This window comes from Melospiza georgiana, chromosome 6 (genome assembly GCF_028018845.1).
Source record: "Melospiza georgiana isolate bMelGeo1 chromosome 6, bMelGeo1.pri, whole genome shotgun sequence".
NCBI lineage: Eukaryota > Metazoa > Chordata > Aves > Passeriformes > Passerellidae > Melospiza > Melospiza georgiana.
The window spans coordinates 40,605,710-40,617,542 of NC_080435.1; the positions used below are offsets into that span (position 1 = coordinate 40,605,710).

The window sequence follows — 11,833 nt, forward strand, 5'->3', positions numbered from 1 at the left end:
ATATTTTTCCTAAAGTTAGTAAGACTGGAATTTTCAATACTTTGGGTTTTTTTCCTGATCAGCTGAGAGCTTGACTACCACTAAAGACAAAAATGGTTGCTATTTAAACTAGAAAATTTGATCATCTTCCTTTAAACACTGTGTTCAGTGCTAGATCCAGCACAGAACTGAATTTACTATTCTAATCTCAAGTGTCTACAATGAGAGATGCCTGCAACTGAGCTAATTGTTTAAGCTCCCATTATAATCAGTCAAGATGACTTCAATAAGTTTTGGATGCAGTTCACCAACCCAAATGTACATTTTAAATTAACTTAGATATGACTAAACTCTACAGCCTAATCCTTCCCCAACTCTTATAGGTAACTTCAAGAGACAGTTTTGAGCACCTGTCTTAGAAGCACCAGCCTTACAACACTAGATACACCATTTGGTCACATAAATTTTTGAATTAAACCAGAGAAACACTCCAAAGAATTTTAATGTGAGCTAAACAAGTCCTAACTCAATATCCTAATATTTCTGAAGAAATTCTTGAGACATACCACTATTCAGAGCCCAGTGAACAAAACCATACAATTTCCACCTCTTTATACACTTGCTATTACTAATAGCAGTGCCCACCAATTTAAATGTTTACTTTATAGGAATATGTATGAGATCCCATGACCATCTCTTACCTTAGTACCCTTTTTAACATATTTTGCATTGTCTTTCTCGATGTCATGCCATGATCTTATAGGTAACTTCAATTCATCCCCTACAACCATGCCAGGTCCCTGCGTCGCTGGTCCTCCAATGAACATCATTATGCGTGCACCAGTATTAGGGAAAGTGCACTGCAGGAAATAAAAGACAAAGAAAACCTTTGGGTTCTGCTACAAACTGAACAAAAGAATTAGATATGTGGATATTTATCACACTGATAGGATTGTAACAATAACAGCATTTTTTCACTCCCAGAAGTTTAATCTGCCAGTAATTCAAAGTCTCATTTTTGCCCTATTAAAAATATATAAATGTCTATGAAATTATAAGCATGCAAAGGATGAGATTCACCAGAATCATCCTACAAAACTCATACACATCAATTAGAAATGTTTTTACATATTGATTGTGGAAGCTTTTCTGCAAGAAAATTATCTAGCTGTAGTTTAGCCCAGCTGCAGCTAAAGCTTTTACCTCCAGGAGCCCAACAGCTATAGACAGGGCCACTCCAGAGGAACGCAGGGGCCGCTTTCCTTGTGGAACAGGCCAAGGATCCCGCTGCAGCTCACCCAAAAGATCAGTAAGATTCATGTCAATCTTCTGCACTGGTTGCAAAAATCTGGAAACAAATACATGGAAGTAGTTTAGATTTAAGTTATTAAATAAAAATTTTATCAATTGCTCACTAGCATATATTAGACATATATTTGCGATGTCTAATTCTAGATTCTGGTCTGAATTCAGATCAGTGTCTCAGCTTCATCAAAATAAAGCAGTTTGGAATTACTACATACACACTCAGTTTAAGAAGTTGAGCAAAGAGTTTGCAAAACTGAAACTTGCAGACTTACAGATACCACCATTATCCAGAAAGAATCTTAACTAGTCAAAAGAACAGAACAGACGATGACCAATGAATTCCAAAAAGAAACATGTTTCCCTGCTTCAGCAACAATTAAAGTTCAGAAGAAAAATTAACACCGTAAGATCTCTTTCATGCTGCTGCAAGTAGTTTACATATGCAGCTCATTTTTAGAGGGCAGAGACAGCAAAACTGTCTTTCATAAAGTTCTTCTGCCACAGTGAAATACAAAGGAAAATCAAACACCAGCCTGCAATTTCCAAATGAGAGACCAAATGGGAGGGAAGAAGAATAGAAGAGGGAGAAAAAAGGAAGGCACAACTGGCTATCTGCATAAGGGGCACTAAAGCATCTATTAACACTTTCCAGCACACCAGTCAACAGAAGAATCATTATTATTATTTATGTATCTATAACGTGCCTCTCAGAGCACTTCCAAAAATCACCCAGATAATATTACTATTACCCATTGAGTCAATACTTCCCAGTACAAACTGTAGGAAAGAACAGTCTACTAGTAAATTTGTGCCTGACCAAGAAGTTTGGCTGTCAGTTTATTGTTTTATTGGTCATAAAACCTACGTTTTCCAGTACGTTAGTGGGGTCAAGGTATGTGTTTTAAGATGTTTAAAGTAGATTACCTGTTAGAAGGTGGTGGCTGCTGCACCTGAGGACCCCGACCAACTTGTGCAACAGCTACTTTTGTAAGCCCCAGCATTTCCTGTCACCAAATAAATAAGATTTTATTACAAAATTTGTTTGTGGACTATTTCACCATTATCTTGTTAATGATTTCTTTTTGCTTGCTTCTGTTCATTACCTGAAGCTGTTTTGCAGAGAGGTCCTTTGTTCCTCTGAAGACATAACTTTTGGAAATTCCTTCACAGCCAAGCTCATGAACTTGCACCATTCGGCCAAAGGTAATGAGACCTACTAATGCTGTTGGTGGCAGGAGACTCAGGGACATTTGCATGGATTCCTTCAGAGCTTGCAAGTCTTCATCTTCCATGCATGTATCCACAACATAAAGAAATATCAATGGCATCTGAGGACCACGCTTTGAGAAACAAAATTAGAACCATATGAAAAACAAGTCTTGCAATATTTAAAGGATCAAAAATGAACAAGTAAGGCAAATCTTACAAATGTTGTAATTTTAGTCATACTAGTCATGTCAATGTTTCATCTAACTTAACTCTCAATTGGTAATCAGGATCCAGAACAAAACCTCCACCAAAGTGAATTCTGTACAAAAAGGAAATGCTTACAACAGAAGAAAAGAAAAAATCACTTCAGGATATCAAGTAATTTTGAAGCATGAGCCAATTATATACATCTTTTAAAATACAATGACCTTTTACTGCTCCAAGTAAACATAACAGTCATAAAACTATTCACAACTATAAAAGATTCTAGCCTGATGACAGTCCGTGGCATTTCACCACCTGATTTTATTCTAGAGATCATCAGTACTTTTTATTCTATCTAAAATAATTTTGCTGTAGTATGAGCAAACATTCAATTTACTTTGCATTACAGCAGTCAGCAAAAACTACAGATTCTGCTCAGTATTCACCCTTCCTTTCATTAAAATTTGTCACACTTCAGTGAGGATTCAGATTATGATTTGCTTCACTGAGGTCTTACAAATTTTAATCCTCAAAAATTAATTTAGAGGTTGAAAATTTGAAATCACAAATGTTTGCAATTTAGAGGTTTAGGCCCATTTTTTATTTCTATTCAAGTAACCTCTATCCTGAAAAAGGATCAATATTAAAATTCAAACACCTGAATTGAGTATGTATTAGCTGTTGTCTCTAAACCAGAGAGCACTAGAATTAACTACTCATCATTCAAATACAAACTTAAATTCAAATGGTTAATGAGAGGTAATGAACAGTAAAATCTGAATTGAAATTACTTTGCAAGCAACAGAGGTAAGCAGCCTCCTGACACAAATTAAATTCATTGTAAAGAAACAGACCTAATAGAAGTATCAACTTTAGAGAAGAACTCTCTTTTTCTTTTGAAACCAATCTTATAAGCCATCCTAGTGCTCTTATAAAGTATTTTCCAACTGATGGCATCAGTGTTCAATAAGCACATAAATACTCACAGTCACTAAAATAGAGTGAAGAAGCAAAATGGAAAATTATTCTTTTTGTATATTGCAAGGTGCTGGATGTTGAACATTCTATTTAATGGTTTTACCTGTACTACATATTCAATGCTGGAGAACTGAGGCAAAAGTTCAGCTGGCTGATTCATTTCAGATATGCCAGCGTAAGTAGGAGGAAACTGCAAATAAAAACACAGAAATTAAATGTAAATAAAATGTTGTAATTTCTACAAAGGAAAAAAACCAAACATTTTTCAACAGATATTCACTATTGCTATTATGGAAAAAATCTCAATGCAATGTCTGAAGATAAAATTGCACACTCCTGCTCTTGCTGTCAATTTCAGTTTGCAACTGTAATTTGAAAAATCAAGGTTTTCATTTCACCTCATAAAAAAATTTTCTATATATTGCATTTTTTATTTTTCTTACCTGGTTTCTCTGGTAACAAAAGTTGCAAGCCCAGAGTTTCGCTCGATAATCCACTTGGCTATAAAAATACAACAGGGAAAGTTTATATAGCATGAACAACTCATTTTCCTCCACTGTCCCTAGAATACATGTCTTTAAAACTTGAAAAACACATTGACTTTTAAAAAGGTTCTTTCAAATATACTTTCTCCTAAATACCCACATTACAAACAGAAAGTTAAGTTACACAGATGTATCAGGCAAAGTATTGTGTTTAGGGAGAAAGAATGGTCTTCAGGAAAAAATGCAAATAAGAAATTTAAAAATACAGATGCAGCACCTATATTAGAGCCTTTGTCCATGGTTTTCACATCTTTTAAACTCTCCCTACCTTTGAATTTTTCATCTTTTTCTGCCTCTATCTAATAGCTGTCAGAGTGTGGGACTAGCCTGAATATACATTATGCCCTAAAAAAAGCAGGTTCCAACATGACAGCTATCTCTGAAACAAAAACAACATTGCTTTCAAATTATGAGTCCACTTCTTTTGTCTACATTTTTATTAGTATTCAGAAAGATAAAAAAAATGCAAATTCTATCTTCACACCACAGATAGATGCTTTAAAGTCCTAATCACATCTTTAGGGAAAATCACCTTAGTAGTTCTCAATGTACATTTTTTGCTATTACATCTTCTCCTGCCTACAAGAGCAAAAACATTTTTAAAATGTCATTGAATCTTCAGGTAAGTCGCAGCATGCTCTACACAAAACACAGATCTATTGCTATCTAATTGTCTTTACAGAGGCTGCAAATTACCTAGCCCAAAGTGCCACACAGGCTTCTAAAGTCTCCTCAGACTGAGCCTCTAACCACCCTTTAAGGGGAAAAGAAATCCAGTCATTACTAGCACATACAACACAGGAAAAATGTACACAGTTCACTGTAATATTGGCATCTGACTCTATAACTTTGTCTTTTCGTTGTTTTTCTTCCAGCCCTCAATAAAAGATAATGCTTCTGAAAAAGTTAACTTCAACTAAGTCTGACTCCCAGCATAACCAGCCACTGAGGCCATTTAATACTGAAACACAATTTTACATCTGCTTTGAAGCTGTCTTTTCTCCCAAGCAGGGACAAGTCATTCATAACATTAAATTTATTCTACAGGTTCTCTGACATCATGTCTAACCTCTATTAATCAGGGCCCTTGCCTATCAAACTCAAACCTAGAAATGATTCTGCTTCTTTTCCATACTTCTATGACAGGAATGACATATGAAACACCTCCTCTGCTTGCAACCCAACCTTACCCATGACTGGTCCACAATCATTTGAGCTCATGCCAACATCACCCTGCAGCTTAAACAGCTTTCTCCCCTTTTTCATGCCTACTTCTGACGTTAACTAAAACAGATAACCTGCTTTGGTCCACAGATGAACTAATGTCAGTAATAAACACAGTTTATTTCACTTGGAAATTAAACTATACCAGGATCCAACAGTTCAAAAGATACAGTATTGTAACATTTTACCCAAGTCATTTTCCAGAGGCAAGATGCAAGAGTATACTAAATCCCAAGATGTATAGCTGCAGAAAAATAACATACCTAATCAATAGTAAGTACATTGAAATGACTCATTAAATGAAAGCTATGCTTTCAGTAAATATGTTACATATGCAAATCTATATGCAGAAAGTCTGCACTGTACAATGATGTGAGGAGTACTTGAACTTCCATGCACCAGATCTTGCACACACTTCAGCTAGCACTGTTCCCAAGATTCTAAAGCAAAGAACTGGAACAACAATATGCTTTAAGTTTACCATAAGGGATTGAGAACAGCTCGGCACGTGGTCCTACTGCACAGCACCGGCTCATACTGAATGGGAGGCAAGTCTGGCCGCTCCTTCAGGGGCGTGAAGAGGGCAGCCACAGGGACCACCATCCTTGTAGCTTCCAGACGGCTTGAAGGCCAAACATTCCAGCTGAATCTAACTCCATCTCTGTCCTCATTCTGCTGGATAAATTCCAGGAAGGTTGTCATGGTCAACTTCTCTCTAACACGAAAAGAAAAAGATAACTGTCAACAGAATGTTGAGATGCAAAGACTTTTAACTACTAAATGCTGAATGCAGGTAGTAACAATCACACATTCAAATACTGTAACTGAGTTACAGTCAATAAAACAAAGTAGAGCTTCTTAAATCCTAAAAGCAACGTGCAGAATTCTAAGGGGAAAGAAAATACTGCTGTACAAAACTTTTTAAGAGTTTCTAACCATATTTTTGGTATATCATGATGCAGCCTACATGCAAACATAAAGAGATAACAACATGACATTCCACAAGAGTACATTCCTACAGCAATGCCAGGAAGTAACTTTGTAAGAAATACAAGTGCCATATTCCAATATATTATGTACCAAGAAGCACTTTTCAACAATTCTTTGAATTCAAATTTACCATTTTGGCCATTGACTTAAGGCTTTCAAAATGTTCTGCTCTGATTACTCAGAAGCTGGAGAACTGGGGAGCACAGACACATCTGGAAAGCTCAACAGGTACCTCTGAACATCTGGTAAAGTCAGCAAGGAGCACTCCCTGCCTCCCTCCCTCCAATCCCAAACTCCTCAGCTATACACACACTGTTCCAGAATATCTGCTGCATGCTACACAGTACCTTTTATAAAACATATAGCACAGGCTTTCCCAGGTACTAGGATATCTAAACTCACACTCCTTAATAATTAAGGATTTACAGTAAAAGCCTACATGAACCACCTAAAAGGAAATAGAAATACTCCTAAGTCTCAATTTATACTGTAACAAGTTAATGAAGAGCTATTATAAATGCTGAAACCCTCCTGAATTAGAATTTAAATCAGGAATTCTCCCAAGCACACTGGCATTCTTAGTTCTGACCTTACATACATAAAGGAGACTCACAGAAACTCTCAATTTATCAAAACCTATTTCTATCTATCAAAATTGTAATAGCATTGCACCTTTAGCTTCTATAACAGCTAAAAACTTTTCAAGTTATTTTAAATAATAGTCTAACTTTACACTTTTATTCTAATTGTAACTTTTAAGAAAACAGAATTACAAAATACATAAAGCAAAGGGAAGTGCTGCATTTCACAGTTAATATCCTTAAGAAATAATCAACTGCCAATATTTTAATGGACACATCTTGATATTAGGAGCAATCTGCTCCTAATGGCAATTACAACACAGGGAGCATGAGGGACTTTGTGCATAAAAGCATTTTCCCCATTGCTTTTATTCAAATTTCTGCAAAGCAGGGGGACAAAACTGAGCAAAAGAGAGAATATCTGGAAGTTGTAATTACTACAGAGAAATCAGACAGAAATTAACTCAGCTAAGAGAGGAAAGAACAGCCTGGCATTTGAAGAGGATATAGATTTTAAGAAATGTCTCTCCTAATAAATCAAAATCCATCAATGTTTGTAAAAAAAGTTGAAAAATTGGATATTAATGCAAGAATCTGCACAACACAACTACCTCCACTCTAACCGCAAATAACCTCTCAATTTAAAAATTATTTCCTGAGAAGACAGAGAAAATTGCAACTTAAGGCTATTTCAGCCATTCACTGGCAGCAACTATAGACTCACAAAATCCAGCTCCAAGCACTGCAACATGTCACACTTTCTCTCCTGGACTTCAAAGCATTTCTCCACATTTTGCTCTAGCTCTGTTTGAAATGGCTGTACATGGATATTACTTTTACCACCCAGTTATTGCTCCTTAAAGGGCAATGTACAAACACCACCGTGCAATGACTAATCACGTGCACATAGATACATAAACGACTTGATGGATTTAGTGTTAAATACTATCATTTTCTTTTAAGTATGGATTTCCAATTCAGAAGGCAAAAGTGGCTAATAATCAAGTTCTCCTCCACCTTTTCTTCTATCCTTTTCTTCCTTTTCAAGAGCCAATAATGCTTACCTATTTCATCATTCATCAAATATGGAACTCTTGGTCTGACAAGTTACATTCAGTACCATTGCTACAGCTATGCAGACACATTTTCTGAGATAGGTGTGGAGATGTATTGCATTATACAAGAACAACAAACTCTCCTGGCCTACAGGCTACACACCAAATTTTGGATACCTAAATGCCACAAAATACACACTGCTCACCTCAGAAAACCTCAGAGAAGGGACTTTCAGAGCAGCTGAACAGCAACAGTTCCCACTTTGGGATGTCACTGCTTTACCTTTGCTGCAGATTAGGATATCCAGAAAATAACAGAAGACCTTTCTGGTTTGTTTCCTTCCTCCCACTGCTAGGGCTGAATGTACCTCACAACCCTACACCATGAGAATCTCAACTGTGTGTCGCAAAAGAAGCCACACTTGAATTGCATTGAGAGTCACTGGTTGAATATCATCTTTAAATGTTTACATAGCAAAGATAAATATGTCCCGATACAGAATAACCCCAAAATAATATCCCCTAATCCCTGCATACATATACAAAATCAAAACATTTTTCTCTACAGCGCTGTAAGAGGTCCAGCATAGATAGAAATACATAAAGCAAAGGGAAGTGCTGCATAGATAGACAGAAATCCCTCACAGTACCATGTATTTAACGACCACTAAGTGAGTACAGCTCCTGCACACTTGTCTTACAACAGACATATTCTCTCAGTTTATTAGGCACTAACAACCTGGTAAAAGAGATTAATAATAAACCCTTAATTAATTTTTTATGCCCAAATTACATACCAAATACAAATCTATTTCAGTTCCAAGAAGGAACTTAAATACACGAGCAAAATGGTTTAAATAGTTGTCTAAAGCAAATTGCTGACATTTTCACCACTCAAACACAGTCATCCTCCAAATCTGCTCTCCCAGACCTCTCACTGAAAACTCTTCTTTTTACACAACCACGGTATGTAATAACCCACCTAAATTGAAAAACCAACACATAACCAAACGCGGCAGGGCCTGTATTTCTTGTAGTTTTACCTACACTGGAAGGCACCCCCGTCAGCGGCACAGCGGCGTTTGTACAGCGGAGCTCCGGGACAGGGGCACCGCAGGCGCTGCCGGAGTGCCGCCCTTTACCCCCGGCCGTGGAGAGGCCGTGCCCCGCCGGCCCTACCGAGCGCCGGCTCCCCGGCCGAGCTGGGCGCTGCTGGGGGCCGCCCGCCCAGCCCCGGCCCGGCAGGCGCTCCCCGCCGCACCGGAGGCCGCGGGCAGGGCTGAGCAGTGCCCGGCGGTAGCCCCGGACCCTCCGGCCGCCGGGGGCCCCAGAGCAGCTTCGGGCACCCGGAGATCCCCCTCGGCCACGGAGGGGACGCGGAGCGCTCCCACCAGCTCGCTCCACGTCCGGCAGCCGTGCGGGGCCCCGCGGCCCGGCGTGCCCCCCGTGCCTCCCAGCGCGGGGAGAGGGGCTGCCGCCTCTCCCCCCCAAGGCACCGCAGCTCCGCCGGCTCGGGCTCCCCGCGCCCTCCGCTGCCCCCTCAGCGCTGCCCTGCCCGCTCACCCGCGTCCCGGCCGCCGCCACCGCCGCTCCCGCTGTGCTCGCTCTCGCCGCCCGCCCGCTCGCAGCCGCCCCGGCGCTGCCGACGCATCAACATGGCTGATGGGAGAGTCCGCGCCACGTCAAGGGGCAGAGAGCGGGGGCGGGCTGAGCTCCGCCGCTCCCCCGCCCCCAGGGCAGCCCGCCGGCCTCCCCGGCCATCCAGCGGGGCCGGCCTGCGCCGTCCCGTAGCTCTGACGGTGGCTTCGCCGCCTTGACAGCTCCTGCTCGCGTGTGTGTGTTCGCTTTCTGGTCGTCTTTCTTCTGAAGGTCGGTCGTCTGCACCTCGATCCCAAATCCATTCAGGAAAAAAGCACCCCGACCACCGGGGGTAGTTTCGCCGTCTCTCCGCGCCGGCAGCGCTCGGCTCCCCGGTGCTGCGCCCGTGCCCGCGGTACCGGGGCTGCCTGCGGCCCCGGCGGTGGCTGCGCTGCTCTGGCCGCTGCTGCTCTGTCCGGCACGGCATTCCTCGGGATCGAAACAGCCGGGCTTCCGGCAGTCCTTGAGCTCACCCTGCCTGTTCCCATCCTCCACCGTGTGTACATATGGCAACTTTTTAATCTGGAATATTGTTTACATGTTTCTTCTGAGTGCCTGGGGGGAAAAAAAAATATTGAAATTATATTCCTGAGGGTTTTAGCCAGAAACAATCCTTTATCTTGTTAGTGTGGTCAATTTTTTATCCCCAAACTCAAGTTACAGGGACTCTTCAGTTTCAGGAATTGTTTTTAACAAGCCTGTAATGAAAGGCCAGAACAGTAAGCTCTGTCTTTCCTGAGATGTCTTAGTGCAATTAATCCAGACATGGGGAAGGACGGAATAACGTTCTGCTGACTGACTACCAGATCCTCCCTCCCTCATTGCAACTCGGAAAACATTCTGTGACCACCAAGCAAATACAAATTACCAAAACAACCTTATCCTCTTTTCTTATATGTCAAATGTGATTATGATAGAATTGCTTTGCCATTACCATCTCCCGTCTGGTTTACCAGTCCTCTTCAGACTAAAAACATGAACAGTTAAGCAACAGCAGAATTTACGGGAGGGATTTTAAATTTTCTCATCCACAAATAACACTGCCATTTGTGGGAGTATTAAGCAAGAGCTTACCAATGACATGTACCATTCTCACTCTGAACTCAAAAGAAAAAAAGAAAAAAATAGACCAACCCCCAAACCCCACAACGCTAGGAACTTCAAACAGATGCACAGAAAGTGGCTCAGTGTTGTAATTTCAAAAGCATTCAAGTACCTTGTGAAACATTTTCAGAAAATTACCTACAAAATAGGCAAGACCTGAAGTCTATAAATAAGAGAAAAAAGGCAGCTGACATTTAAAGACACTCAAAAGGCAAGAAGGGAAAACAGCAAAGTATACTACTCTGAAAGTTCACTACAAATAAAATATATTCCGTATTTTAATTAATCATCAGCACAAATTTCATTACATAATAATTCAATGCTCTAAATTTGAAGAAAAGTCATGCAGCTGTTATGACAGTGTGAACCACAGAGAAAATCAAGGAGAAAGAAAAGAAGTAGAAAATAGATATAAACTCATTTACTCATTATAAGAAAGCATTTTGTTAGCTCCCTATATTCATATCTAGAATGTAGACTTGAAAGCATTTTAATTTTTCGTAACGCAGAATTTATTTGTTACTTTGTTTTGGTTTGGTTTTTCAGCCAATGAGGCATATCCACTAATGCAGCTCACTCTTTCTTTGGAAAAGTACTCTTTCTTTATGCCTAAGCAGTTGAGGAAAAATATATACATTTCCAGTTTCACTTTCCTCTTTCTCCACTGAGTCATATTTGCTAGCCATTGCATCAGCTTTGTTGGTAAGACATGTTAGGAACAATTTTATTTCCTGTGGAAGACGATCTGCAATAGTTAAAAATATGTTGCTTTTCTTGACAAGTATCAATGGGAAGTTCCAGAAAAAGTAATCTAAAGATAGAAAGTATATTTAAAGTGGATTTATATCTGTGGATTCTCTTTTGGTTCATAGTTCTGGACTTTACAAGACATAGGAAAAATAAGTTCTGAATATTACTAAAGTATTAGAAAAGAACTTTATATAGCTGGACTCACCAAAGTTTTTGTCTTGATCATCAGCCTTCCCAGAGTTAGCACTGTAGGCTTAAGTAGGAAGGT

General features: G+C 39.8%; 1 protein-coding gene across 1 annotated transcript in view; it reads right to left on the reverse strand.

Moving 5' to 3' along the window:
• Positions 1 to 9,739, reverse strand: part of SEC23A (SEC23 homolog A, COPII coat complex component) — a 28,423-nt gene extending 18,684 nt beyond the window's left edge. The window contains exons 1-8 of the mRNA XM_058025861.1: positions 9,637 to 9,739; positions 5,929 to 6,162; positions 4,122 to 4,179; positions 3,782 to 3,868; positions 2,391 to 2,627; positions 2,212 to 2,291; positions 1,183 to 1,327; positions 681 to 839 (exon numbers count right to left, since the gene is read on the reverse strand). Coding sequence (XP_057881844.1) covers positions 681 to 839; positions 1,183 to 1,327; positions 2,212 to 2,291; positions 2,391 to 2,627; positions 3,782 to 3,868; positions 4,122 to 4,179; positions 5,929 to 6,149 — 987 coding nt within the window. The 5' untranslated portion in view covers positions 6,150 to 6,162; positions 9,637 to 9,739. The remainder of the gene's footprint in view (positions 1 to 680; positions 840 to 1,182; positions 1,328 to 2,211; positions 2,292 to 2,390; positions 2,628 to 3,781; positions 3,869 to 4,121; positions 4,180 to 5,928; positions 6,163 to 9,636) is intronic.
• Positions 9,740 to 11,833: the final 2,094 nt, after the last annotated feature.